General features: G+C 42.0%; 1 protein-coding gene across 1 annotated transcript in view; it reads left to right on the plus strand.

Annotated features, from left to right (window-relative positions):
• col7a1l (collagen type VII alpha 1-like) overlaps positions 1-25,198 on the plus strand; it is a 432,947-nt gene that overhangs the window by 109,695 nt on the left and 298,054 nt on the right. Inside the window, exons 25-32 of the mRNA XM_087999395.1 lie at positions 4,759-4,776; positions 5,965-5,991; positions 7,832-7,915; positions 14,462-14,542; positions 16,573-16,599; positions 18,125-18,169; positions 21,918-21,986; positions 22,785-22,880. Coding sequence (XP_087855521.1) covers positions 4,759-4,776; positions 5,965-5,991; positions 7,832-7,915; positions 14,462-14,542; positions 16,573-16,599; positions 18,125-18,169; positions 21,918-21,986; positions 22,785-22,880 — 447 coding nt within the window. The remainder of the gene's footprint in view (positions 1-4,758; positions 4,777-5,964; positions 5,992-7,831; positions 7,916-14,461; positions 14,543-16,572; positions 16,600-18,124; positions 18,170-21,917; positions 21,987-22,784; positions 22,881-25,198) is intronic.

Genomic DNA, 25,198 nt, shown 5'->3' on the forward strand with positions numbered 1-25,198 from the left:
CAACCAGTATTTCTGTAAATTCTTTATAGAATTCAGCTTGAAAGCCATCTGGGCCCGGCGCCTTACCATTTTGAAGGTGCCTAATTGCATCAACTATTTCTTGGGGTGTAAGAGGAGCATTTAGGACCGATACTTGTTCCGGAGTTAGGTCTGGAAAAGTCAAATTTTTAAAAAATGACTGCATCCTCTTCGCCCTATCTTCACAATCCTGTGATTTATATAACTCAGAATAGAATTTTCTAAAGGTCGCATTAATCTTTTTATGATCATGAGTCAAAATACCCGTACTTTCCTTAATAGACATAATCGTCTGAGGGGCCTTTTTTTTCTTTGCAAGAAATGCTAAGTATCTACCCGGTTTGTCGCCATATTCATATAATCTTTGCTTTGCAAATAATATTTCCCTCTTAGCCGTTTGAGTAAGTGTAGTATTTAGAGCTGTCCTAAGAGCTGTAATCCTTTGCAATTTAATAATAGAGGGTCTATCAGTGTATGCTGTTTCAGCCGCTTTTAAGCGGGCTTCAAGCAAACGCTGTTGTTCTCCTTTTAATTTCTTCTGGGTCGCTGAGTAGGAGATGATCAAGCCTCGCGTGTAAGCTTTGATGGTCTCCCACATCATTGACGGGTTGCTAGCTGTACCTGAATTAATTTCTAAAAAAGTTTTAAATTCTTGAGAGAAGTACTTTACAAATTTACTATCTTTCATTAAGAAGGGGTCCATACGCCAATGCCGAGGGGATGTCCCACTGTTCCTCGCCTTAGTTTCCATATATACAGCAGCGTGGTCAGAAATTGCTATATTACCTATTTTACAGGATGATATGGAATTTAAAAAAATTGAGGGGGCAAAAAACATATCAATTCTGGTATGACATTTATGTGGATTAGAGTAGAAAGAAAAATCTCTACCCTGTGGATGAAGACATCTCCATACATCTACTAATCCTAATTCTTTGTTCAGATCCATCAATTGTCTAGATCTGGGAGATACTCCTGCAGTACTCTTGGGAATCCTGTCTATTTCCGGATCCATAATACAATTAAAGTCTCCCCCTATAATTATATGACGGGCATTAAAAGCCATCAATTTTGAGAAGGCTTCTGTTATAAATTTAAAGGGGTGTGCCGGGGGGCAGTACAAATTTAAAATCCCATATTCCTCTCCATTTATGAGAGCTTTAATCAAGATATATCGTCCAGATTCGTCTTTTATCTGCTTTAGGATTTTGAAAGGGAAATTCTTCCGAACAAGAATAACAACTCCCCTGCTTTTTGAGCTAAAAGAAGAAAAAAAGGCCTGATCAAATCCGCCCTGTCGTAATTTCAAGTGTTCTTTATCTGACAGATGCGTCTCCTGTAGGAGAGCTATATCAACTCTTTCCTTCTTAAGATTTGATAATATTTTCTTCCTTTTAAGTGGCGAATTACTCCCTTTGACATTCCAGGTGCACCACTTAACCGATTGATCAACCATAATCCTCTGGGCCAATCCGAGACCCCTCGGGAGGGGGAACCCTATCCAGAACATCCCGAGCATGGAACATGTAAAATTTACAAAAATAAACCCTCTTTAATACACCCACAACAATACAGTAAAAAACTATTTCTAAATAAAAAAAATATAAAACGTGTCTAAGTGGAGACTTTCCCCCTTGTTCCCAGGGGGCATCACTTCCTCTCCAAAAATCCCTCATATCCTCTCCCAACCAATGCCCCACCCTTGACCCAGGCACTCCTCAATAAAGTGAGGAAAATTCAAATATAATACAAAGCTAGAGTTAACAGTGAGCACCCCACCCCCACCCCTACCAACACCTGGGTATATTTGGTAATGTTAATACCATATATAAACATATAACTATAAAATTACCAGTTCAACAAATAATAATTAAATATGATAATACAAAATAACGAAGGGAAAAACAACCCCGCTCCTAAAGACAGAGGTAAAATCGAATAAGGTAACCACCTCCCCCCACCAACATTAACCAAATCCCCCAACTTATATATACATATATATACATACACATACATATATATATATATACATACATACACACACATGTACATACACCCCTCATATATACATAAAATAATAACAGAAAACAACTCCAAGGGGGGGGGGGGGAGAAAATCAAATCCCTCTCCCCACCCCCCATAATAATATTAAGCAATAAGGTAAGAAAAAAAAAGGGAGGGGATATAAACCAAAACGGGGGGGAAGGCAGACCAACATCCATTATGTCCTACAGTTTATCTAAGAGAGTCCAAGAATTCCTTAGCCTTTTCTGGTGATCCAAAGTTATATACAGAACCTTCATGGTTAAAGCGTAACATCGCTGGGTAGCGTAAGGAGTACTGTACATTTAAGTCCCTTAAACGCTTCTTCGCCTCGTCGAATGCTTTCCTCTTTCGAACCAGAGCCGGGGAAAAGTCCTGAAATAGCATGATCTTGGATCCTTTGTAGATCATAGCTTGGGGGTCTTTTCCGAGATTTCTAGAGGCTTCCAGGAGTATCTGCCTCTCTCTGTAGCTCTGCAGCCGGAACAGGACCGGGCGCGGGCGCTGGTTTGAGCCGGGCCCGCGTATTGCTACCCGGTAGGCCCATTCCACCCTTACCTGGCCTGATCCAGCTTCCAGATTTAAAAGTTGTGGCAGCCACTGCTCCAGGAATGCTGTAAGCTGGCCTTCCTCTTCCTGCTCGGGAAGGCCCAGCAAACGAATATTTTTTCGACGACCTCGATTATCGAGGTCGTCAATATGATTTTCCAAGGTCCGGACTCGCTGCTCGAGAGTCCGGACCTGATCCACGGCCGATTGAGCGGTTGTCTCCGAGGTCGCGGCCTTTAGCTCCGCCCCTCCGACTCGGCGTTGAATTTCTTCAATTTCACGGTCGTGCTTCTTCAGCGCGGCCGACAACGACTCCCAACGGTTCCTGGATTCGACGATAAAAGCATCGATCTTCGAGTCAAGCTTGGAAATCATTTCTGTAAGGCTTGCTACTGCAGGTAAGTCCCCCGGGGCGGCTGTGGACGCCTCTGCTGCAGCTGGAGAGTGTGGGGGAGGGGTTGCTGCATGCTGAGAGCTGCGGGCTCCCTTCCCTTTAGTCATTTTAACTTAGGATAAAGTTGCTTAAATGTAATATTAAACCACTAATTCAGTTACTAAACTATTATAAATGATTTATAAATGATTTGGTGAGATTGGTAGGGGGTAGGTGACCCACTGTGCCCAGGTCTTGGGAGGAGCACTATAGACTCAGTCTTACTGGGTCGCCGCCATCTTGGATCCCCCAGGACATATACACTTAATGGTGAGGTCCAAGGGAGTGTTGCCGAACCAAGAGATCTTAGAGTGCAGGTTCATAGTTCCTTGAAAGTGGAGTCACAGGTAGACAGGATAGTGAAGAAGCATTTGGTACTCTTGCCTTTGTTGGTCAGTGTATTATGTATAGGAGTTGGGAGGTCATATTGTGGCTGTACAGGACATCAGTTAGACCACTTTTTGAATACTGTGTGCGATTCTGGTCTCACAGCAATAGGAAAGATGTTATGAAATTTGAAAGGGTTCAGCAAAGATTTACAAGGACATTGCCAGGGTTGGAGCTATAGGGATCCAAAGGGAGAAACTGAATAGGCTGAGGCTATTTTCCCTGGAGCATTGGAGGTTGAGGAGGGCGGCTGACAAAACAGAAGTTTACAAAATCATGAGGGTTTGGATAGGGTGAAAAGCCAAGATCTTTTCCCCATCATAGGAAAGTCCAAACTTAGCAGGCATTTGTTTAAGGTGAGAGGGGAAAGATTTAAAAGGAACTGAAGGGGCAGCTTTTTCACGCAGAGGGTGGTGCGTGTATGGAATGAGCTGCCAGAGGAACAGGTGAAGGTTGGTACAATTGCAACATTTAAAAGGCATTTGGGTGAGTAAGTGAATAGGAAGGGTTTAGAGGGATATTGACTAAATGGTCTGTTTCCATACTATACAAATCTATGCCTCATGGAGAAGAAAGGTTTATCCTGGTTTGATTTGGCGACACTCAGTGCAGATAATGAGAGGCAATGCACTTCCTTTCCTTCAGATGAATAGGTTTCACTTTTAGAAGCATTCAAACATTGTCAAAGTCAAACAGAAAAACAGCTATCAAACACGGGGTGGCATGCTGGCTCAGTGGTTAGCACTGCTGCCTCACAGTAGCAGGGACCTGGGTTCGATTCCAGCCTCGGGTGATTGTCTGTCTGTGTGGAGTTTGCAAATTCACCCCGTGTCTGCGTGGGTTTCCTCCGGGTGCTCTGGTTTCCCCCCACAGTCCAAAGATATGCAGGTTGGATGAATTGGCCATGTTAAATTGCCCCTAGTGTTCGGGGATGTGTAGGTTAGGTGCATTGGTCTGAGGTAAATGTAGGGTGGGGGAATGGATCTGGGTGGGTTACACTTCGGAGGGTCGGTGTGGACTTGTTGAGCCAAAGGGCCTGTTTCGACATTGTAGGGATTCTATATGGTAGAAACAAAATCAGAAATTACAGGAAAAGCTCAGCAGTTCTGGCAGTATCAATGGAGAGAAAGCAAAATTAATGTTTCAAGTCCACTGACCTTTTTGCAGAACAGTTCTGTTTTTCTGAACAATTTATATTTTTATTTCTGATTTCCAGTATCCACCGTTCTTTAGTTTCCATAGAATATGTTAGGTCAAGTCCTTTCAGAAAGTAAATCTATTTTAAGATTTCAAAACAACTAACTGTTTCTTATATTTTATGTTTGCAGGGTCAGAAGGGAGAACAGGTAATAGTATTTGCATATTTATTTTGTGTCTTGTATATTTTCTAATCTGAAATATATTACTATTTCTTTAACATTGTAGCAACTTAGCAGACAAACTGGTAATATAATTTTGATGAATTTTTCTGTTCTATGTTTTAAAGTAATTGCATTTACTTCCATGACAACACCGATCAATGCTTTGCATACTCTAGATTTTCCAGCTTATGGAATTCTCTGGATCAGTTTTCATTGTTGACAGCCAACCTGCTTGATATTTTTCCTTTTCTATCCGTCTTTCACTCTTGAATCTTTCCTCACTTTATTTCATTAACCTACTACCTGTAGTCCTTCAGCTTTAATCTCTCCCAGCCCTGCTGCCTCAGTCAGTACAAGCAGTTCATCCTCCTGGTATTTAGTAAGTCCTGATTCTGCAGCTGCCTCAAAAGCAATAAATCAGACAAATCAGACCTTAACATTAGCAATGAACACTGACCTTCTTTTTAACTTCAATGGGATGTGGCATCACTAGCTGGGCTAGCATTTATTGACTGTTCTTAATTGTCCTTGAAAAGCCAGTGGTGTACTGTCTTCTGGAATTGCTGCTATCTGTGTGGTGTAGATATACTCTCAATGCTGTTAGGAAAGGAGCTCCAAGCACTATTTTGACCCAGTGACACTGAAGGAGCTGCAATATATTTCCAGGTCAGAATACTGCGTGGCGTGGAGGGTAAAATTCAAGTGGTGCTGTTCCTAAGTATCCAGTCCCTTTGTCTCTTTAGGTGATAATGGTTTTGAGTTTGGAAGGTGCTGTCAAAGGAGCCTTGGTGAGTTGTTGCAGTGTATCTTATAGATGGTGTACACTGTGGCTAGTAGTGGAAGGAGTGAATGTTACAGATGCTACATGGGGTGTAGAGGGGAATTGACCAAGCTTCTTTATCCTGCATGGTGTTGAGTTTCTTGCAGTTGGAGACATTCCATTACGCTCCTGACTTGTGCCTCGTAGATAGTGGGCAGATTTTAAGTAACGAGGCACGAGTGTTCTGAACTCAGGCACTAGGTGCATTTCACCTGGCATATATAGCACTTAAAGTTGAGTTTTATGCTAACAAGGATATAAGTTTGAATCTGTCACCAGCATGGGCCAGCTTTGTCAAAGACAGTCAAGTAACAAAGAATAATCTCTCTAAATTTTTTGATTCTTAATTTCAGGGTGAAATGGGATCTCCAGGAAAGCCGGTGAGTATCTGTAAAATCTATACTAACTGAATTACAAACATTTACTTTAACTAATGGACTAAAGGCAATTCAAGCAGATCAAGCAGTGAATGTTTTACTCCTGGGTGGGAGAATACAAGACATTCAACTCATTGAGCAGGTAAAACATTGTCCTCTGTAACTAACACTGAACTGTCTGATTCCATTACAATACTCTAAAAATCCCCCTTGAGTCTTAGATTTTTTTATGGAAAGTAATCTGACTGTTATTGCTTATTGTGTCTGCTTTATTTGTTTGCCATTTCTGCTCTGAATATCTTGTGGTACCTGCTAAGTGCAGGACCCACTGGAGAATGGGTCTAGCACCACACACTAGATAATGATCAGAAACAGGAATCCTGGCAGATGTTCCTCCTCCATCTGCCTTCAGGAATCTAAACTGGGAACACTTCAGACTGTATAACCCAGCATCAAAACATGTTATGCATTTAATCACTAGAACCATATGGGACGAGCGTTTAATGTACAGTACCTTGCCATATGTAAAAACTTCAACTCTTTAAGTGAATTGGGAGTGGTGTGTGTCCGAGTGTGAGGATGGTGGGGATGGGGGAGTGTTGCTGACCCATCTGATTTGTGACTGTAAAACCCCATTCTGAGGTTCTAACCTTGGCTCCATGGATAACTCTTGCACCTCTGAGTGAAATGGTTTGGAGATTTGAATATATAATCTCGGCTGACACTCCAGTGCAATACCGAAGGAATGGTGCATTGTCAGCAGTGCTACATTTTGGATGATAAGTTAAATCCAACCCCTCGAATGGATGCAGTGATCACATGCCACTTTCTGAAGAAGTGCAGAGCAGTTTTGCCCAGTATCCTAGGCAACGCTTATCCTTTAGCTGACACTTGGTCATTTATCAGAATGCTGTTTGTGAAACATTGCTGCATCTGTACCATCACGTTTTCTGTATTAAAATGACAACTAAATTGCAAAAAGTACTTAGTTAGCTGTATAAGACTTAGGAAGGTCCTGAGATCATGAAAGACTGTAGAAATGCAACTTCGTTATTTCTTAAAGGGGAATAATAAAAGATGGCAACCTGCTAAAGTGATAACTGAGTACAGTAAGGATAGATACATAGTCTTTTTTATATAGAATTCCTACAGTGTGGAAACAGGTCTTTCGGCCCAACAAGTCCACACTGACCCTCTGAACAGCAACCCAACCAGATCCATTTCCTTACATTTATCCCAGACTAATACATCCCTGAACACTATGGGCAATTTAGCATGGCCAATTCGCCTAACCGTCACATCTTTGGACTGTGGGAGGAAACTGGGTCGCCCGGAGGAAACCCACACAGACACACGGAGAACGTGCAAACTCCACACAGACAGTCGCCCAAGGCTGGAATTGAACCTGGGTCCCGGGAGCTGTGAAGCAACACTGCTAACCACTGAGCCACCACGCTGCCCCAGCCTACAGCTCCTCACAACCTGTTTTAAAGCAGTCTGACATTAAGTTGATATATACCCAAATTCGAAAGCACACTGACCCAATCCCTGCAGCTAAGGAGGACATCAACAAACAACAACGAACAGACAATGGTCAACGTGCGACAATGACAAAGTAGCACATCGCACTTGAATCAGAAAGGACTCAGATCTACAACCATCTGATCCAATATCCAATAAGTTATCCACTATGCCACTGGCCCAACGGAGCCAGTTACTTTTCAGTAACTTCTCAGTTATTTTTGGATGAATGGTATTGTCCATTGTTGTTTACACTTTAATCAGTGTTAACAGTGAGTGGACAGATCACTCTATTCACATGCTGCATTCTTATATATTTCAGGGTCAACTAGGTTTCACAGGTTTACAAACAAGTGGAGGATATGATTCATTTGCATTCGCTGATAAGGGAGAAAAAGGAGAACGGGTAAGCCCTTTAATGAACTCATTTACATTCAGTTGCTGAATGTATTTGAACAGAAAGCTGACGTACTACCTCAGGTGAAAGAAAATAACCCATACACAATGGATGATGGATGTTAATTCTGTGAAGAAGTTGACATTATTCTACAGGCAAGGTTAAGAGGAGATTTAAATGAAGTGATCCAAATCATGAAGCAATTTAATAAAATAAATAAGAAGCTGCTTTGCACAAGTTGGTAGCCAGAGAACAAAGATTGAAGATAATTGGCAATGCTGTCACTGGGGACATGACGACAACAGATTACTGTATAGCGAACTGATCTGGAATGCACTACATGAAAGGGTAATGGAAATAGATTCAATAACAGCTTTCAAAAGGAAGTTGAACAAATACTCAAAAAGTGTTATGGGGATGCAGTAGAGAAGTGGGACTAATTGGATAGCTGCACTGTAGACAGGCCAAATAACTTGCTAGCTGATTCTATATCAATTTGTACATTAAGGGGTTTGGTTAGTTCAGAAGGCTGCGTGACTGGTGAGTGATGCCAGTAAAACAAATTCAATTCCACAGTGGTGATATTACCATGAAGGACTCTCATTCTCAACTGTTCCCCTTGCCTTAAGTTAAAGTCATCACCAGTCATCTCTATCATATCAGAGAGCAGGCATTTGGTCTGGTAGGATGATGATGACTTTAGCTTGCAAATCCATTGGTCATTAGTTCCCAAACAGATCATGAGTCCATTTAGATTTACTTTGTGAGGGTTGCTCCAGTAAAAAGCATTTCCTTTGTGTGAAAGTGTTTTGCTTTGATGGAGAAATGGAAAGCATGTTAGTTACCTCAAGGTGATAACTTGTAACATCACTGAGCAGTGAATTTGGATGCAATTTACATCAACCATTTGTTTAGAAATGGGTAGCCGATTTGGTTTTCTGGGAGGATTAAATCAAACAAATGAAGGATGTTTCCTCATTCAAACCTTTTCCTTTAACTAGACTGAGTAAGAATATGATTAAAAATTCCAGGTGTACAATGGGAGCACAAACTGTGAATTGATTCCAGATGCCAAATCTTGCTCAATAACAGATAGATGGGAGTTCATGAGTGCTAGCACTTTGGCAGGAGCTGTGGTCATGTAAGGTGCTATCTCATCATCCTGGTTTTGGAAAGATGTATTAAACTGAAAAGGGTGCAAAAATAGATTTATGAGGATGTTACTGAGACTTGAGAGTTTGAGTTATAAGGAGTGGCTGGATAGGCTGGGACAATTTCCCTGGAGGGTAGGAGGCTGAGGGGTGACCTCATAGAGATTTACAAAATCATGAGGTGTATAGATAAGTTGAATGGCCAAGGTCTTTTCCACATGGTAGGGGAGTCCAAAACTAGTGGGCCTAGGTTTAAGGTGAGACGGAAAAGATTTAAAAGGAATCTGAGGGGCAACTTTTTCACACAGAGGTTGTTGCATATATGGAATCAGTTGCCAGAGGAAGTGGTGGAGGCAGGTACAATTACAACATTTAAAAGAAATGTACGTGACTAGGAAAGCTTTAGCGGGATATGGGCCAAACTGGTCCATGCTGTAAGACTTTATGACTCTATGACTCTAAATAAAATTTCTTCAATTTTTATAAATGAGAAAACATAAGTTATTATTTTCCATAAATCATTCTGCTCTTGTTAACATATGTGTGAGATGTCACAGTATTTTCCAGTCCACAATACTGCAAGATGTTAGATTGTAATCAAAATTGTCAGGATACAGAGTGGATGGTGTTATACTGTTCACATCTGCAGTGGCTCCTCCATCATCTGTCATGTTCCTGGACATGAATCATAAAGTTGCTGGATCATCTTCTCTCCATTCTAGTTCCAATCTGCTTCTCTATTCCAAATATCATCTTTGTCTGATGAATCAGACTAATCGACTCTACCTCAATATGCTTGAATAATGGAGGGTTACTTCCTCAGTCAGTGAGATTAAAAAAAAGAGATGTTACTGATTTGTCTGCATTGAAAGTTCCAAGGAAACATTCTCCACTGTGCTGAAATTGAGATTTGTGGCACTGGCATAAACCCTCTTCACTCCAGCACTGAGACATAAAATGTCTCACATCACTGTCTTCCCTTAATGTTTGAGGTTTGCTGATTGTTTGAGATAGAAATTCAATACTGTATTAATTTGCCTCCTCGCTTAGTGTAGTCATGGGACCCCCACCCACAGAAGAATGTTTTTTAAGGTTACAAAGGGATTTTGATCAAATGGGTCAATGGGCTGAAAAATGACAGATGGAGTCATTTGAGGTATTACATTTTCAATTAACAAACATGGTTAAGACTTATACAATTAAAGGTAGGGCCTTCAGAAGTGTTGTAGAGCAGACGGATCTAGGGATTTAGACACATAATTCTTTGAAGTTTTGCATCACATATAGAAACAGTGGTTAAAAAGGTATTCAGCACACTTGCCTTTATTGCTCAGTCCTTAGAGTATAGGAGTTGGGAAGTCATGTTGAGGTTGTACAGGACATTGATGAAGCCTCTGCTGGAGTACTGTGTGCATTTCTGGTCACCCCAATTTAGGAAGGATATTATTGAGCTGGAGAAGGTTCAGAGGAGATTTACCAGAATGTTGCCTGGTATGGAAGATTTGAGTTGTAAAGCAAGGCTGGATAGGCTTTTCACTGGAGCATTGGAGGTTGAGAGATGACCTTATAAAAGTTTATAAAATCATGAGGGACATGAGTCGGGTTAATGGTGGTTGTCGTTTCCCTAGGATGGGGGATTTCAAGACTAGGGGGCACATTTTTAAGGTGAGAGGAGAAATCTTTTAAAAAGACACGAGGAGCAATATTTTTACACAGAGGATGGTTCACATGGAATGAACCAGAGAAAGTGGTGAATGTGGGCATAACTACAACATTTAAAAAACATTTGGATAAGAACATATATAGAAAAGATTTGGAGGGATGTGGGTCAGAAGCAAGCAGGTGGGATTAGTTCAGTTTGGGGTTATGTTCAGCACGGTCTAGTTGGATCAAAGGATTTGACTCTCCGACTCTCCGATTATGAGACCGTGGGCTTCCATCTTTCAGCCAGTTCAATAAATAAAAGTGTAAGCTCGACTGTTGTCATAAGAGATGTACAGCACAGAAATAGACCGTTCGGTCCAACTCACGCATGCCAACCAGATATCCTAACCTAATCTAGTCTCATTTGCCAGTATTTGGCCCACATCCCTCTAAACCCTTCCTATTCAAATACTCATCCAGGTGCCTTTTAAGTGTTGCAATTGTACCAGCCTCCACCACTTCCTCTGGCACCACCCTCTCCGTGAAAAAGTGGCCACTTAAGTCTCTTTTATATCTTTCACCCTGAACTTATGCCCTCTAGTTCTGGACTCCCCCACCCTAGGGAAAAGACTTTGTCTATTTATCCTAGCCATGCCCTCATGATTTTATAAACCTCTAAAAGATCACCCCTCAGCCTCTGATGCTCCAGAGAAAATAGCCCTAGCCTATTCAACCTCTCCCTAAAGCTCAAATCCTCCAACCCTGGCAACATCGTTGTAAACCTTTTCTGAACTCTTTCAAGTTTCATAGCATCCTTATGATAGGAAGGAGACCAGAACTGCACACAATATTCCAAAATTGGCCCAACCAATGTCCTATACAGTCGCAACTTGACCTCCCAATTCCTATATCATTCCCGATGAAGGGCTTTTGCCCGAAACGTCGATTTTGCCTGTCCTCGGATGCTGCCTGAATTGCTGTGCTCTTCCAGCACCACTGATCCAGAATCTGGTTTCCAGCATCTGCAGTCATTGTTTTTACCTCCCAATTCCTATACTCAATGCTATGTCCAGTAAAGGAAAGCATACCAAATGCCACCTTCACTATCCTGCCCAACCTGAGACTCTACTTTCAAGAACTATGAATCTGCACTCCAAGGTCTCTTTGTTCAGCAACATTCCCTAGGATCTTCCCATTAAGTGTATAAGTCCTGCACTGATCTGCTTTTCCAAAATGCAGCACCTTGCATTTACCTAAACTAATCTCCATCTGCCACACCTCAGCCCATTGACTTATTTGATCGAGATCCCGTTGTAATCTGATGTAAACTTCTTTGCTGTTCACTACACTTCCAATCTTGGTGTCATCTGCAAACTTACGAACTACACCTCCTATGTTCATACCCCAATCATTTATATAAATGATGAAAAGTAGTGGACTCAGCACTGATCCTTGTTAGAGCTCCGCTGGTCACAGGTCTCCAGTCTGTAAAGCAACCCTCCACCACCACCTTCTGTGTTCCACCACCCTCTACCTCTGAGCCAGTTCTGTATCCAAATGATTCGTTCTCCCTGTATTCCATGAGCTCTAACCTTGCTAACCAAGTTCCTATAGGGAATCTTATCGAATGCATTACTAAGCCCATATAGATCATGTCCACCACTCTGCCCTCATCAACTCTTTGTTACTTCTTCAAACAAACTCAATCAAGTTCATGAGACATGATTTCCCACACACAAAGCCATGTTGACTATCCCTAATCAGTCCTTGCCTTTCCAAATACATGTAAATCCTGTCCCTCGGGATTCCCCCCAACAACTTGCCCACCACCAATGTCAGGTTCAATGGTCTATAGTTCCCTGGCTTTTCCTTACCATCTATCTTAAAAGTGGCACCATGTTAGCCAACCTCCAGTCTTCGAGTGCCTCACCTGTGACTATTGATGATACAAATATCTCAGCAAGGGGCCCAGCAATCACTTCCCTATCCTCCCACAAAGGTCTGTGATACACCTGATCAGGTCCTGGGGATTTATCCCCTTTTATGCATTTCAAGACATCCAGCACCATCTCCTCTGTAATCTGGACATTTTTCAAGATGTCATCATCTATTTTCCCACATTCTACATCTTCCATGTCTTTCTCCACAGTAAACACTGTTGCAAAATACTTGTTTAGTATATCCCCCATCTCCTGTGGCTCCACACACAGGCTGCCTTGCTGATTGTTAAGGGGCCCTATTCTCTTATTTCCCAAGATTACATCAAGCTTTGTACCTTCTCTAGTAGGTACATCCACATACTGAATCAGAACATTTTCTTGTACACACTTGACAAATTCTTCTCCATCTAAACCCTTATCAGTATGGTAGTCCCAGACTATGTTTGGAAAGTTAAAATTCCCTACCGTAACCACCCTATTATTCTTACAAATTCACCTGTGAGCTCATAACATTGATCACTTAATCTCAAACTTTCTTTTCCTCCAAAAAGCTACTGAAGCTAGATAGTCAACGAGAAGTTTCAAAAATGCAATTTGTAGATCTTTGTTAGACAAAAAGCTTAATAGTTGCACAACCATAGCAGGAGGATGGAAGATACAGAAAAGCCATTGATTCGGTGGAACAGGAGTGAAGGGCTGAATAGGTTATAATCCTTCCATCCATTGTCTCCATCTATACGTTCTGCTGCTTGGTAAACAACTAACCGAATCAAAGACCCCCTCCCAGCCCAGTTATACTCTCTTCCACCCTCTTCCATCGGGCAGAAGATATAAAGATTTGAATACATGTATGAACAGATTCAAGAACAGCTTCTTCCCCACTATCATCAGCTTCTTCCCTACTGTCATCAACAGCTTCTTCCCCACTATCATCAGCTTCTTCCCTGCTGTTATCAACAGCTTCTTCCCCACTGTCATCAACAGCTTTTTCCCCACTATCATCAGCTTCTTCCCCGCTGTCATCAGACATTTGATTAGACCTCTCAAATGTTAATGTTTATTCCTCTCTCTCTCTCTCACACACACACACTGCATCTTCTCTGCGGCTGTAACACTGTGTTCTGCGCTGTGTTCTGCTACCCTGATGCACTTCGTATGCTACGATCTGCCTGTAGAGCACACAAAACAACACTTTCCACTGTATCTTGGTACATGGGGTGCCATGGTGGCTCAGTGGTTAGCACTGCTACCTCACAGCGCCGAGGACCTGGGTTTGATTCCAGCCTCGGGCAACTGTCTGTGTGGAGTTTGCACATTTTCCCTGTGCCTGCGTGGCTTTCCTCTGGGTGCTCTGGTTTCCGCCCACAATCCAAAGATGTGCAGGTTAGGTGAATTGACCATGCTGAATTACCCATAGTGTTCAGGGATCTGTAGGTTAGGTGAATTTGTCAGGGGAAATGTTAAGAAATAAGGTTGGGGAATGGGACTGGGTGGGATACTCTTCAGAGGGTCAGTCTGGAATTGTTGGGCCAAATGGCCTGTTTCCACACAATAGGGATTCTATAAATGTGACAACAATAAATAAAATTAAATCAAATCTCCTTGATACATGCTCGGTTGCTTGGACTGTGGGCATTGACTTGTCACTTGAGGTTTTCCTGTTTAAAAATAGTCCAAATATTTACGTCAGAGTTTTGAGCAGTCAGCAAGCTGTTTTATAGAATTTGAAAATTGTTTATTCAGTGCTGTGTGTCCGGGAAATTTTATTTCAAATGGTTGGAAATTATTTGTGAAGATTGTACTGATTTGCACACACACAGGGCCTGCCAGGGAAAGACGGAATTCCAGGTCTCCCAGGTCGTCCTGGACGCACTGGCTCACCTGGTTCAACTGGACCGAGGGTAAGGAACTCAAGTCAAACACAAACTACCCTTCCTGTCTTTCATGTTCCTTCCAGAAACATTGAGCGTTCAAATTTTGAATCTGATTATTAGATGAGAAAAAAGCACCATTAATGTTGCATTGATAAACAGCTTTAAAATAGAGCTGGATGGATATTTGGTTAAATGCAAGATTGAAAAGTGTTGTAAGGATAAGTACAGAAAGAAAAAAATCAGTAATGAGAGGACTGGAAAGGTCCCTGATTTGTTGGGGTCAATTACAAACTGACAGAGGGGGTGTGTATGCAACAAACTGGACTTAACAAGTCTATTATCAGGAATGAGACAAGCTAAAGAGTCCAAAATCTCACCTCTATCTCCTGAAACCGAATAGTCTCAGAAACTCATCTCACACAACAGACAATTGGACACTGGGCCTCCTGCACAGATTTGATTATGCAAACCATGTTCCCACATGAGCTGTAGTCTCAAAGCAAAGTTAGACAATAACTGGATAAAATATGCAACAGGCAGGCTCTGACTGCTTCTTTTTAGTCAAGAGTGAATTAATCTCCTGTTCTGAAGGAATCACTGCAAGTAACTGGAAAGAAAAAGGCCGAAAAGCTTTGTAAGGTTTTGTATTTTGTCAGGTGGCAAGGGGCAGCAGAACACCTCCTGCTGTGGACCTAAACTGACTAATTCTTAGCATCACCCATATCCACCCCTCCACTCCCAACCTCCCATCACAATTCCCTCCTTAATAGTCCTTTGGGTTTACTTGCACCAAATGGACTGCAGCAGTTCAAGATAGCAGCTCATCACTACCTTCCCAAGGGCAACTGGGGATAGGCAATAAACTGGACTAGCCAGTGACATCTCAGGAGTGAATAAACAACATTGCGACATCACCCTGAGGAGCCCCACTCAGTCTGGCTTTGGGCTCTTCATCCTGTTGCAGCAATATTTCTCCTTTCAGAGGACCTATCTGAGGGTCACTGATGGCTTCCTGATCCCTCAGCATTGTAGCTTCTCCTCTCAGGACCTTCCTGAGGGCTGCTACTGGTCCAAGTTGCTGCCTATGGTGCTTGCGATTGGTTATGGATGCTCAACAGTTCCTCAGCTAAATGAGGCTGAGGCTGTCATTTCTGTAGTTGGAACTGGCATGGACTGGCACAGAATGGCACACAGATTTTCCACTCCTCTGACTTATACCTTAATGTTTGCCTTGAGTCCAATTCCCTCCTCCAGTGTGGGATGTATAAATATGGATCCCAGAGTCTGGGAGGGAACTGGAAGAAATTATGCAATACCCTTTTCTCAGAGCGTTAATTTGACTGTGTGACCCATGTTACAGGAGATCATGTATGGAAATGACTTGAATGATCTCACTCACATTTCTGATATTCTTCTACCTCTCTATTATTCTTTTATGATCTGAAGGATCTTCTATTTGCATTATTTAAAATAATAAGATGTTTTAACTGAAGTTAAATCCTTATAATATAGAATTAATAAAATATGGAAATATTCGCCAGCTCAGTGATTTTGAATCATGGGGAAGTAGTTACACATGTCTGAGTCATTTAACCAATTTAACTGTTCCCCCACAAAATAACATAACAATTTTGTTCCAGTTGTTAAACAACAGAAATTGAAAAGGAGAACTGTACTCAGTGAATGAAAATAGAATTTTTAATATTTTAGCAGAATCTAATTAAAACAGATTAAAATTGATTAACACACTTTTTGTTAGTCATAGTCTATTGAAGTGAAATCAGACCGGACAATTTCGAGAGATGGATATTTATTTAAAATAAATAAATAAATAACTTCAACAGAAGAGCAGATATAGAAAATTATTATGAAATAGTGTTGTGTTTTTTGAATAATATCTCAAATAGCACAATTTAAATACATGCTTGATTTAATTATCAAATTAAATCTCTTAGTTTTTTTTTCTTTTTTCTTAATATCATTATAAACACGGACAGTTCAGAGGAACCAGCTCAGAAAGTAGTAATAAGATGCTGTATTGTTTTCTTGTGTTATAGGGTCACCAAGGAATACAAGGAGATAGAGTAAGTAACTAAGCAAAATCTAATTTCGTCTGTACAGATACTTATGTGATGTTATTTTAATTTATTTCTGAAATCAAACACAGGTTATCAACTAATAAACCTCTAGCACTGATATGTATAATCATCAGAGGCAGCACAGTGGCTTGTACTGCTGCCTCATAGTGCCAAGAATCCAGGCTCGATACCACCTTTGGGTGATTGTTTGTGTGGAGTTTGCACATTCTAGCCTTGGCTGCGTGGGTTTCCATTGAGTTTCCTCACAGCACAAAGATATGCAGGTTAGGTGGATTGGCTATGCTTAATTGCTGAGTAATGGGGCTGGGATGGGGGGGGAGGTTGAAGGTGGGATGCTCTGTGGATGAGTAGTGTAGACTTGATTGGCCAAATGGCCTCTTTTTGCATTACAGTGATTCTATTCTAGTGATTCTAGTGTTTCATAGGTGAGGCCGTGCAGTAAGTGTGAAGGTTTCTGGGGTCTGAATGACTCTGAGCCCCAATTTTTTTCTCCTTCAATATGAATGCTGGGAGGGACACCAAGGCAGCTACCGAGGAGTTGAAAAATATAGTAGTGAGAATCAGAAAATATGGGGATCCCATTTGACCGAGGCTTGAAAAGTATTTGAAAAATCAGAAAAAAATTTTGAGACTTTCTAGGGATGAGAAAGAGGAGCCCTGTATTACACCCATTTTCACTATAACTGAATTGGGTTTGGTCACTTGAGGGCTATTAAAGTTAACATTGGTCATTGGGAGAATAGTTTTGGTTGTTGGGGCCTGCCCATGTGTGGTGGAAGGACAAAGGAGTTCTCAATGCCCTTAACTACTGAGGTCTCCCACTGAATTTACTCAACATTTAGTAAACGTATAGCACATGACAGACTGACAAAAGCAGGATAATGGTATTTAGGCATAAGCATCATTACCAAACTGCTTGTTTACTTGACAATTTCTCATCTCCCTAATTAGATTCCCAATATTGAATCAAATGGAGCCGCTAGATTTAGCACCTGCTGTAAATGAGGATTTCCCCATGAAAATTGAACTTTATCAATGTTTAGAGATTGATTGATCAAAGGGCATTGAGGAATATTTGAACACAATGCACCAGAGAGTGACAGAGTGATTTGAAATCATCGATAAAAATTGCAAATTCTGCAAATCTGAAGCACAAAAGACAAAATGCTGCAACTGCATTCCAGGTCATTCAAAGTCTAAAGGAGATCCAAATGCAGATTTAAATTGGGATCCTGCATAAGGGGGGATGCTATCTGCCTTGAATTCCAATGAAGAAAACCACCCAATCTGTTCGGTAGACTTTTCTCTGTGTCATTAATTGACACTACAATGTACAGTATTACTATTACATTGGTGTTATCATAAGAGATGAATTAAAGAGAAGGATTTCTTATCAGTTTGTCCTCCTGCCTACCCTCGGCTTCCTTCTATGATAATGTTCAGGGATTCATTATTGCTCCCACAATTTTCTTCAGCATTTTCTTTAACCTGTGAACTTTCTTTCTCCTAGGGGCTCCCTGGATTTAAAGGACCTCCAGGTCCTAAAGGTGACAGAGTAAGTATTATAGTAACTGGTGAGCTAGTGGAAAAAAGTGAATAACTTGGAGAAGTTGTAGAGAATGGGCCAATGGGCTGAGAAGTGGCAGATGGAGTTTAATTTAGATAAATGCAAGGTGCTGCATTTTGGGAAAGCAAATCTTAGCTGGACTTGTACACTTAATGGTAAGGTCCTAGGGAGTGTTGCTGAACAAAGAGACCTTGGAGTGCAGGTTCATAGCTCCTTGAAAGTGGAGTCGCAGGTAGATAGGATAGTGAAGAAGGCTTTTGGTATGCATTCCTTTATTGGTCAGAGTATTGAGTATAGGAGTTGGGATGTCATGTTGCTGCTGTACAGGACTTTTGGAATATTGCGTGCAATTCTGGTCTCTTTCCTATCGGAAAGATGTTGTAAACTTGAAAGGGTTGAGAAAAGATTGACAGGGATGTTGCCAGGGTTGGAGGATTTGAGCTCTAGGAAGAGGCTGAATAGGCTAGGGCTGTTTTCCCTAGAACATCAGAGGCTGAGGGATGACCTTATAGAGGTTTATAAAATTATGAGGGCCATGAATAGGATAAATAGACAAGGTATTTTCCCTGGGGTGGGGGAGTCCAGAACTAGAGGGCATAGGTTTAGGGTGAGAGGGGAAAAATATAAAAGAGACCTAAGGGGCAACCTTTTCATACAAAGGGTGTTATGATTATGGAATGAGCTGCCAGAGGAAGTGATGGAGGCTAGTACAATTGCAACATTTAGAAGACATCTGGATGGGTATATGAATAGGAAGGGTTTGGAGGGATATGGGCCGGGTGTTGGCAGCTGGGACTAGATTGGGTTGGGATATCTCATCGGCATGGACAAGTTGGACTGGAGGGTCTGTTTCCATGCTGTACATCTCTATGACTCTATGACTGTAAGTCAGTCCCTTTGAGGATTATGATAACAAGGAACTACTTCTACTACAGACATATTGGTAACCAGAGAGTGCAAATTTAAGACAAAATAACATAGAGATGGCATAAGGAAATGTATATTTTCAATATGTTGTTATGATTTGGAATGCATCACCTGGCAGGGAGTTGGAAGCAGATTCACTTAAAGTTCAAAAGAGAATTAGATAAATGTGGGAGAGGGAAAACAGTTACAAAAATAGGAGAAAGGGTAGTCACTTCAAAGGCACAGACACATTGAACCAAATGGCTTCCTTCTGTGGTGTATGAATCAGGAGTAAATTAGGCTGCTGTTATTGCTTATTTAATATGTTCTATTTGTTTGGGTGCCATGGCACAAAGCAACAAGGCAGATATTAAGACAAACTAGACCTGTCTGGAATTCTACAACCACCCCACTAAAGGCTGTGGATGCTGACAATTCTTTTAATCTTTCACAATTTGTGAGCACCTCTGCAAGACCAGTATTTTTTGTCCATCCCTAATTGCCCTGGAGAAAGTGGTAGTGAGCTGCCTTCTTGAATCACTGCAGTCCATGTAAAGTAAATACACTCAGTGCTGTCGCAGTGTAAATTCAGAGTTTTTCACCGAGTGATAGTGACAGAATGGTAATGAAATTACAAAACATGACCTGCATAGCACGGACAGGAACTTTAGCTGGTATAGTTCCCATATGTCTGCTGTCTTTGTTCTTCTGAATGGTAGATATTGTAGATTTGGAAGTTGCTTTGAAAGAGGCTGAACAAGTTATTGCAGCAGACCTTCTACATTGTACGTGGAACCAAAGCGTGCATGTGACCTTAAAATGCCTCCTAGCAGAAGGGCTCAACTTTAACACCGAGTGTGAATTTGTTGAGAAAGCTGTACAATTCTTGGGACACATCGTTGACAGTGAAGTTATCATGGTGAACCTCAAGAAGACTCAGAACCCTCCTGAGAGAAGCAAAGTTTGAGTTATATCTATTTTAAATGGGCCACTCCTGATTTTTAAACAGTAACCCCCAATTCTTGATTCTCCCACAAGAGCAAACATCATCTCCACATCTACCTGTCAACTCCCATCAGGATCTTATACGTTTCAACCTCTTACTCCTCTAACTCCAGTGGATATAAGCTTAACCTATCCAACATTTGCTTAGAAGACACCCTACCCCCACCCCCTCCCCACCCCCATTCTAGTTATTAGGTGGGTAAATCTTCTCTGAACTACCTCCAATGTAGTTACACCTTTTCCTAAATAAGATGACCAATACTGTGTTCAATACCCAAGATGTAGTTTCACCAGTGCCTGCACAATTTACTTTTGTGTTCAAATTTCCTCACATTAAATGATAACATTCTATTTGCTTTCCTAATCACATGCTGTACATTCATACTAACCTTTTCTAATTCATGAACAAGGACATCCAGATTCCTTTGTGTCTCAGAGCTCTGCAATCTCTTACTATTTAAATAGTATGTTTCTTTTTATTTTTCCTGCCAAACTGGACACCTGCACATTTTCTCACATTATTTGCCACATTCTATGATTCTATGATGTGGTTATTCTGGATAATTGGCCAGAAGTTGTTCATGCTCCACCCAATTTGCAGCAGTTCTCATGACAAGCTTGTGAGGATGCCCACAATCAGATGGAAATCCAGGCTTGGGGTCAGGACGGTTGGGTTGCTCTTCAAACAAAATACCAACTTCTATATGACACTGCTAAATTATACATTCGCCCGACTCCAATTACTCTTGCACCAACAGAGTTTCTGCTGTTCAGAAAGCTGAGGAATCATTCTATGGAAGAAATTGACTCCACTTTTTCACCTACGGGACAAGACATATATAATAAAGAGCTTTCCTATTGTGTGCAATAGGCCTCATGCCACACTAGGTACTATGGTGCAAGATTGGCATCACATTTAGGATGGGGCAACAGGATCAGGGATCTGTACAGAAATAGTATGGTCATCCAAAACATTGTGACTGCTAAAGGTCATACATTGGTTGCACTGCCTACGAGGTCAGAGCAAGGAACCAAAGCAGCCTTACCTCATTATGAATTAATCACTTGTGATGAACCCAAGAGTGAACTTGACCTCAGACTGTCAGAGAAAGAATCAAAGTCACTGGTCTTCAACCCAGAAAACTATGAGTCCTCCAAATCCAAAGAGAACACATTCTAGGAGAATAATGGAACTTCCAAATGGCTGATTTTGTGAAGTCAGTGATTTATGGATGGATGAGATAATGATAGATGTAATTATATACACAAATGTATGATATTAAAATCTGTGAGGAAAAGTTGTCTTATGGTCTGACAGCATTCAATGCTATAAGCAGCACCCACTTTGATATTATGTGAAGTGTGGGCAGAAAAGCTTAGGATTTCGAAGGAGTGAGATCTGGTCCTCCTCAAAGTCTCTTCTACCAATGTAAGCTGTAATTCTTGCATCAATCTAAGATGCAATAAAGTATTTTCTTTGAACTACAAGACAGTCTTATTGTTAGACCGGAAATTAATTTTCCTCGACTACACTAGACCAAGCAGGTCCTACACTTAAAGAAGATGATGGCAACAATCTTTAAGATGAGCAGTAGCTCATTCAGCAATGAGCTGGCACACCCATACAACAAGCAGCAGAGTTCTTCACCCTGAAGTAAGGAGAGAAACCATTACACAGCTGCTGCACACGGTTGCACCTCTGTCTCAACGTTATGTCGAAAACATTTCCAGATTTCATTTTTTTTTGTAAAAGGCAACTAAATCTAGTCTTTACATATTGTCAGCTATTCCTTTGTCTTCACCTGATCTCTTTGTCTTTACAAAGGGAGAACCAGGATATGTTCTGGGAGGAACCGATGTCATTCCTGGGCAGAGAGGGGAACCTGGGTCCCCAGTAAGTATTATTTAAAATACATGGAAATAAAAGTTAAGGGTTTCCAAAAGCTCCATTTGATATGGTCTTTTCATTTTTTTTATTCATTGATGAGATGCAGGCATTACTGATTAAGGCAGTATCTCTAATTGCTGAGAAGGCAGTGAAGTGTTAATCAAATTTCTGTAGCTCTGGAGTCACATGTTGGTCAGACCAGGTAAGGACAGGTGATTGTCTTCACTAAATGAACCAGGTGGGTTTTCATGATCCATTTACATGGTTTCCATTAGACCAACTTTCACCTGAATTCAAATTTCACCATCTACCGTGGTAGGATTCAAGCCAAACCCATGTGCTCAGAACATTAGCCCCGAGTTCAGGATTACTAGTCAAGTGATAACATTATTATGGCATCACTTCCTCAGGACTTCTAATCAAAACAGTCATTTACTCTGTCTGCTACTGGTGATGCCTAAAGGTGCACTCCATTTCCCATATAAGTTTTATAAGCTTTAAGGAAAAGGAATGGTGTAGTGATTCTCAGTTGCTTCAAAGTTACTGGTTGTAGGCATTGAAGCAAGATGTTGTGCCGGTATATTGTAAATTTGGAACTCTATTTACAAACCACTGCACCATTCTGTGGGTGGAGCTTCACAGCATCTCACTGTGTGGATTCTCCAGGTTTGCTGTAGAACAGTGAGCTAATCTAAAGTTACTGCTTTGTGCACAGGTAGCTTTTGTCCCCTCAGCTAGTGTTTGCACTAAATTCCATTTGGATGAGAATTTACTCTTCACTGCCTAAGCAACTTCTATATTTAGGGTCCGAGCGGTGAGCCAGGATTTCCAGGTGTGGCAGGTCCACCAGGGCTTCCAGGACAGCCGGGACCTCAGGGACCACCAGGTCTTTCTGTCAAGGTCAGTAGCCATGTCAAAGTGGTTATTCTTCTCACATTTATTCACTGAATCATTGCATACATTTGGGGTTGCCAACTCTGAATACCTGTATTCCTGGGAATTTTACTGCTTCAGTTCCCTGCCTACCCCCTTGTCCCACCATTGGCTGCACAAATCTCTACCCTCACAGTCCACCTTCCAATATCAGTTGGAAAGTAAAAATCTCTCCTACTTGTGAACTTAGAAATTTAAGCTGGTACACTTTTTGCCTGTGTCTAATCCCCTGGAGAACATGGTCGTGAGCTGTCTTCTGGAAGAGGCATAGTCTGTGAAATGTCAGTATTCATAGGCAGGAAATATAAAGAGGCAAGAGTGTGGTGCTGGAAAAACACAGCCAGTCAGGCAGCATCCGAGGAGCAGGAAAATCAACGTTTCGGGCAAAAGCCCTTCATCAGGAATGAGGCTGGGAGCCTCCTGGATGGAGATATAAATGGGAGGGAGTGGGGCTGGGGAGAAGGTAGCTGAGAGTGCAATAGGTGGGTGGAGATGGGGGTAAAGGTGATAGGTCAAAGGGAAGGGTAGAGCGGATAGGTGGGAAGGAAGATTAACAGATGGGACAGGTCATGAGGACGGACTGAGCTGGAACGTTAGAACTGGGGTAAAGTGGGGCATGGGGAAATGAGGAAACTGATGAAATCCACATTGGTGCCATGGGGTTGGAGGGTCCTGAGGCAGAAGATGAGGCGTTCATCCTCCAGGCGTCAGGTGGTGAGGGAGTGGCGATGGTTGAGGCCCAGGACCTGCATTTCCTCAGCAGAGTGGGAGGGGGAGTTAAAGGGTTCAGCCATGGGATGATGGGTTGATTGAGTTTTTTGAAGAAGTAACAAAGAAGATTGATGAAGGCAGAGCAGTAGATGTGATCTATATGGACTTCAGTAAGGCGTTTGACAAGGTTCACCATGGGAGACTGATTAACAAGGTTAGGGAGAACTAGCCATTTGGATACAGAACTGGCTCAGAGGGTGGTGGTGGAGGGTTGTTTTTCAGACTGGAGGCCTGTGACCAGTGGAGTGCCACAAGGATCAGTGCTGGGCCCTCTACTTTTTGTCATTTACATAAATGATTTGGATGCAAGCATAAGAGGTACAGTTAGTAAGTTTGCAGATGACACCAAAATTGGAGGTATAGTGGACAGCGAAGAGGGTTACCTCAGATTACAACAGGATCTGGACCAGTTGGGCCAATGGGCCAAGAAGTGGCAGATGGAGTTTAATTCGGATAAATGTGAGGTGCTGCATTTTGGGAAAGCAAATCTTAGCAGGACTTATACACTTAATAGTAAGGTCCTAGGGAGTGTTGCTGAAAAAAGAGACCTTGGAGTGCAGGTTCGTAGCTCCTTGAAAGTGGAGTCGCAGGTAGATAGGATAGTGAAGGCGTTTGGTATACTTTCCTTTATTGGTCAGAGTACTGAGTACAGGAGTTGGTAGGTCATGTTGTGGCTGTACAGGACATTGGTTAGGCCACTGTTGGAATATTGCGTGCAAATCTGGTCTCCTTCCTATCGGAAAGATGTTGTGAAACTTGAAAGGGTTCAGAAAAGATTTTCAAGGGTTGGAGGATCTGAGCTACAGAGAAAGGCTGAACAGGCTGGGGCTGTTTTCCCTGGAGCATCGGAGACTGAGCGATGACCTTATAGAGGTTTACAAAATTATGAGGGGCATGGATAGGATATAGAGACAAAGTCTTTTCCCTGGGGTGGGGGAGTCCAGAACTAGAGAGCATAGGTTTAGGGTGAGAGGGGAAAGAGAAACCTAAGGGGCAACATTTTCACTCAGAAGGTGGTACGTGTATGGAATGAGCTGCCAGAGGATATGGTGGAGGCTAGTACAATTGCAACATTTAAGAGACATTTGGATGGGTATATGAATAGGAAGAGTTTGGAGGGATATGGGCCAGGTGCTGGCAGGTGTGACTAGATTGGGTTGGGATATCTGGTCAGCATGGACGGGTTGGACCGAAGGGTCTGTTTCCATGCTCTACATCTCTATGACTCTATAGTGTCGGTGTCTCAGAGATGTTCTCTGAAGCGCTCTGCGAGTAGGCATCCTGTCTCCTCAGTGTAGAGGAGACCACAATGAGAGCAACGGATACAGTAAATGACGTGTGGAAGTGCAGGTGAAACTTTGATGGATGTGGAAGGCTCCTTTGGGGCCTTGGATGGAGGTGAGGGGGGAGGTGTGGGTGCAGGTTTTGCAATTCCTGCGGTGGCAGGGCAAGGTGCCGGGAGGGGAGGGTGGGTTGTTAGGGGGCGTGGACCTGACGAGGTAGTTGCAGAGGGA

This window comes from Chiloscyllium plagiosum, unplaced genomic scaffold (genome assembly GCF_037043375.1).
Source record: "Chiloscyllium plagiosum isolate Xiang-an unplaced genomic scaffold, Cpla_swu_hap1 HiC_scaffold_23, whole genome shotgun sequence".
NCBI lineage: Eukaryota > Metazoa > Chordata > Chondrichthyes > Orectolobiformes > Hemiscylliidae > Chiloscyllium > Chiloscyllium plagiosum.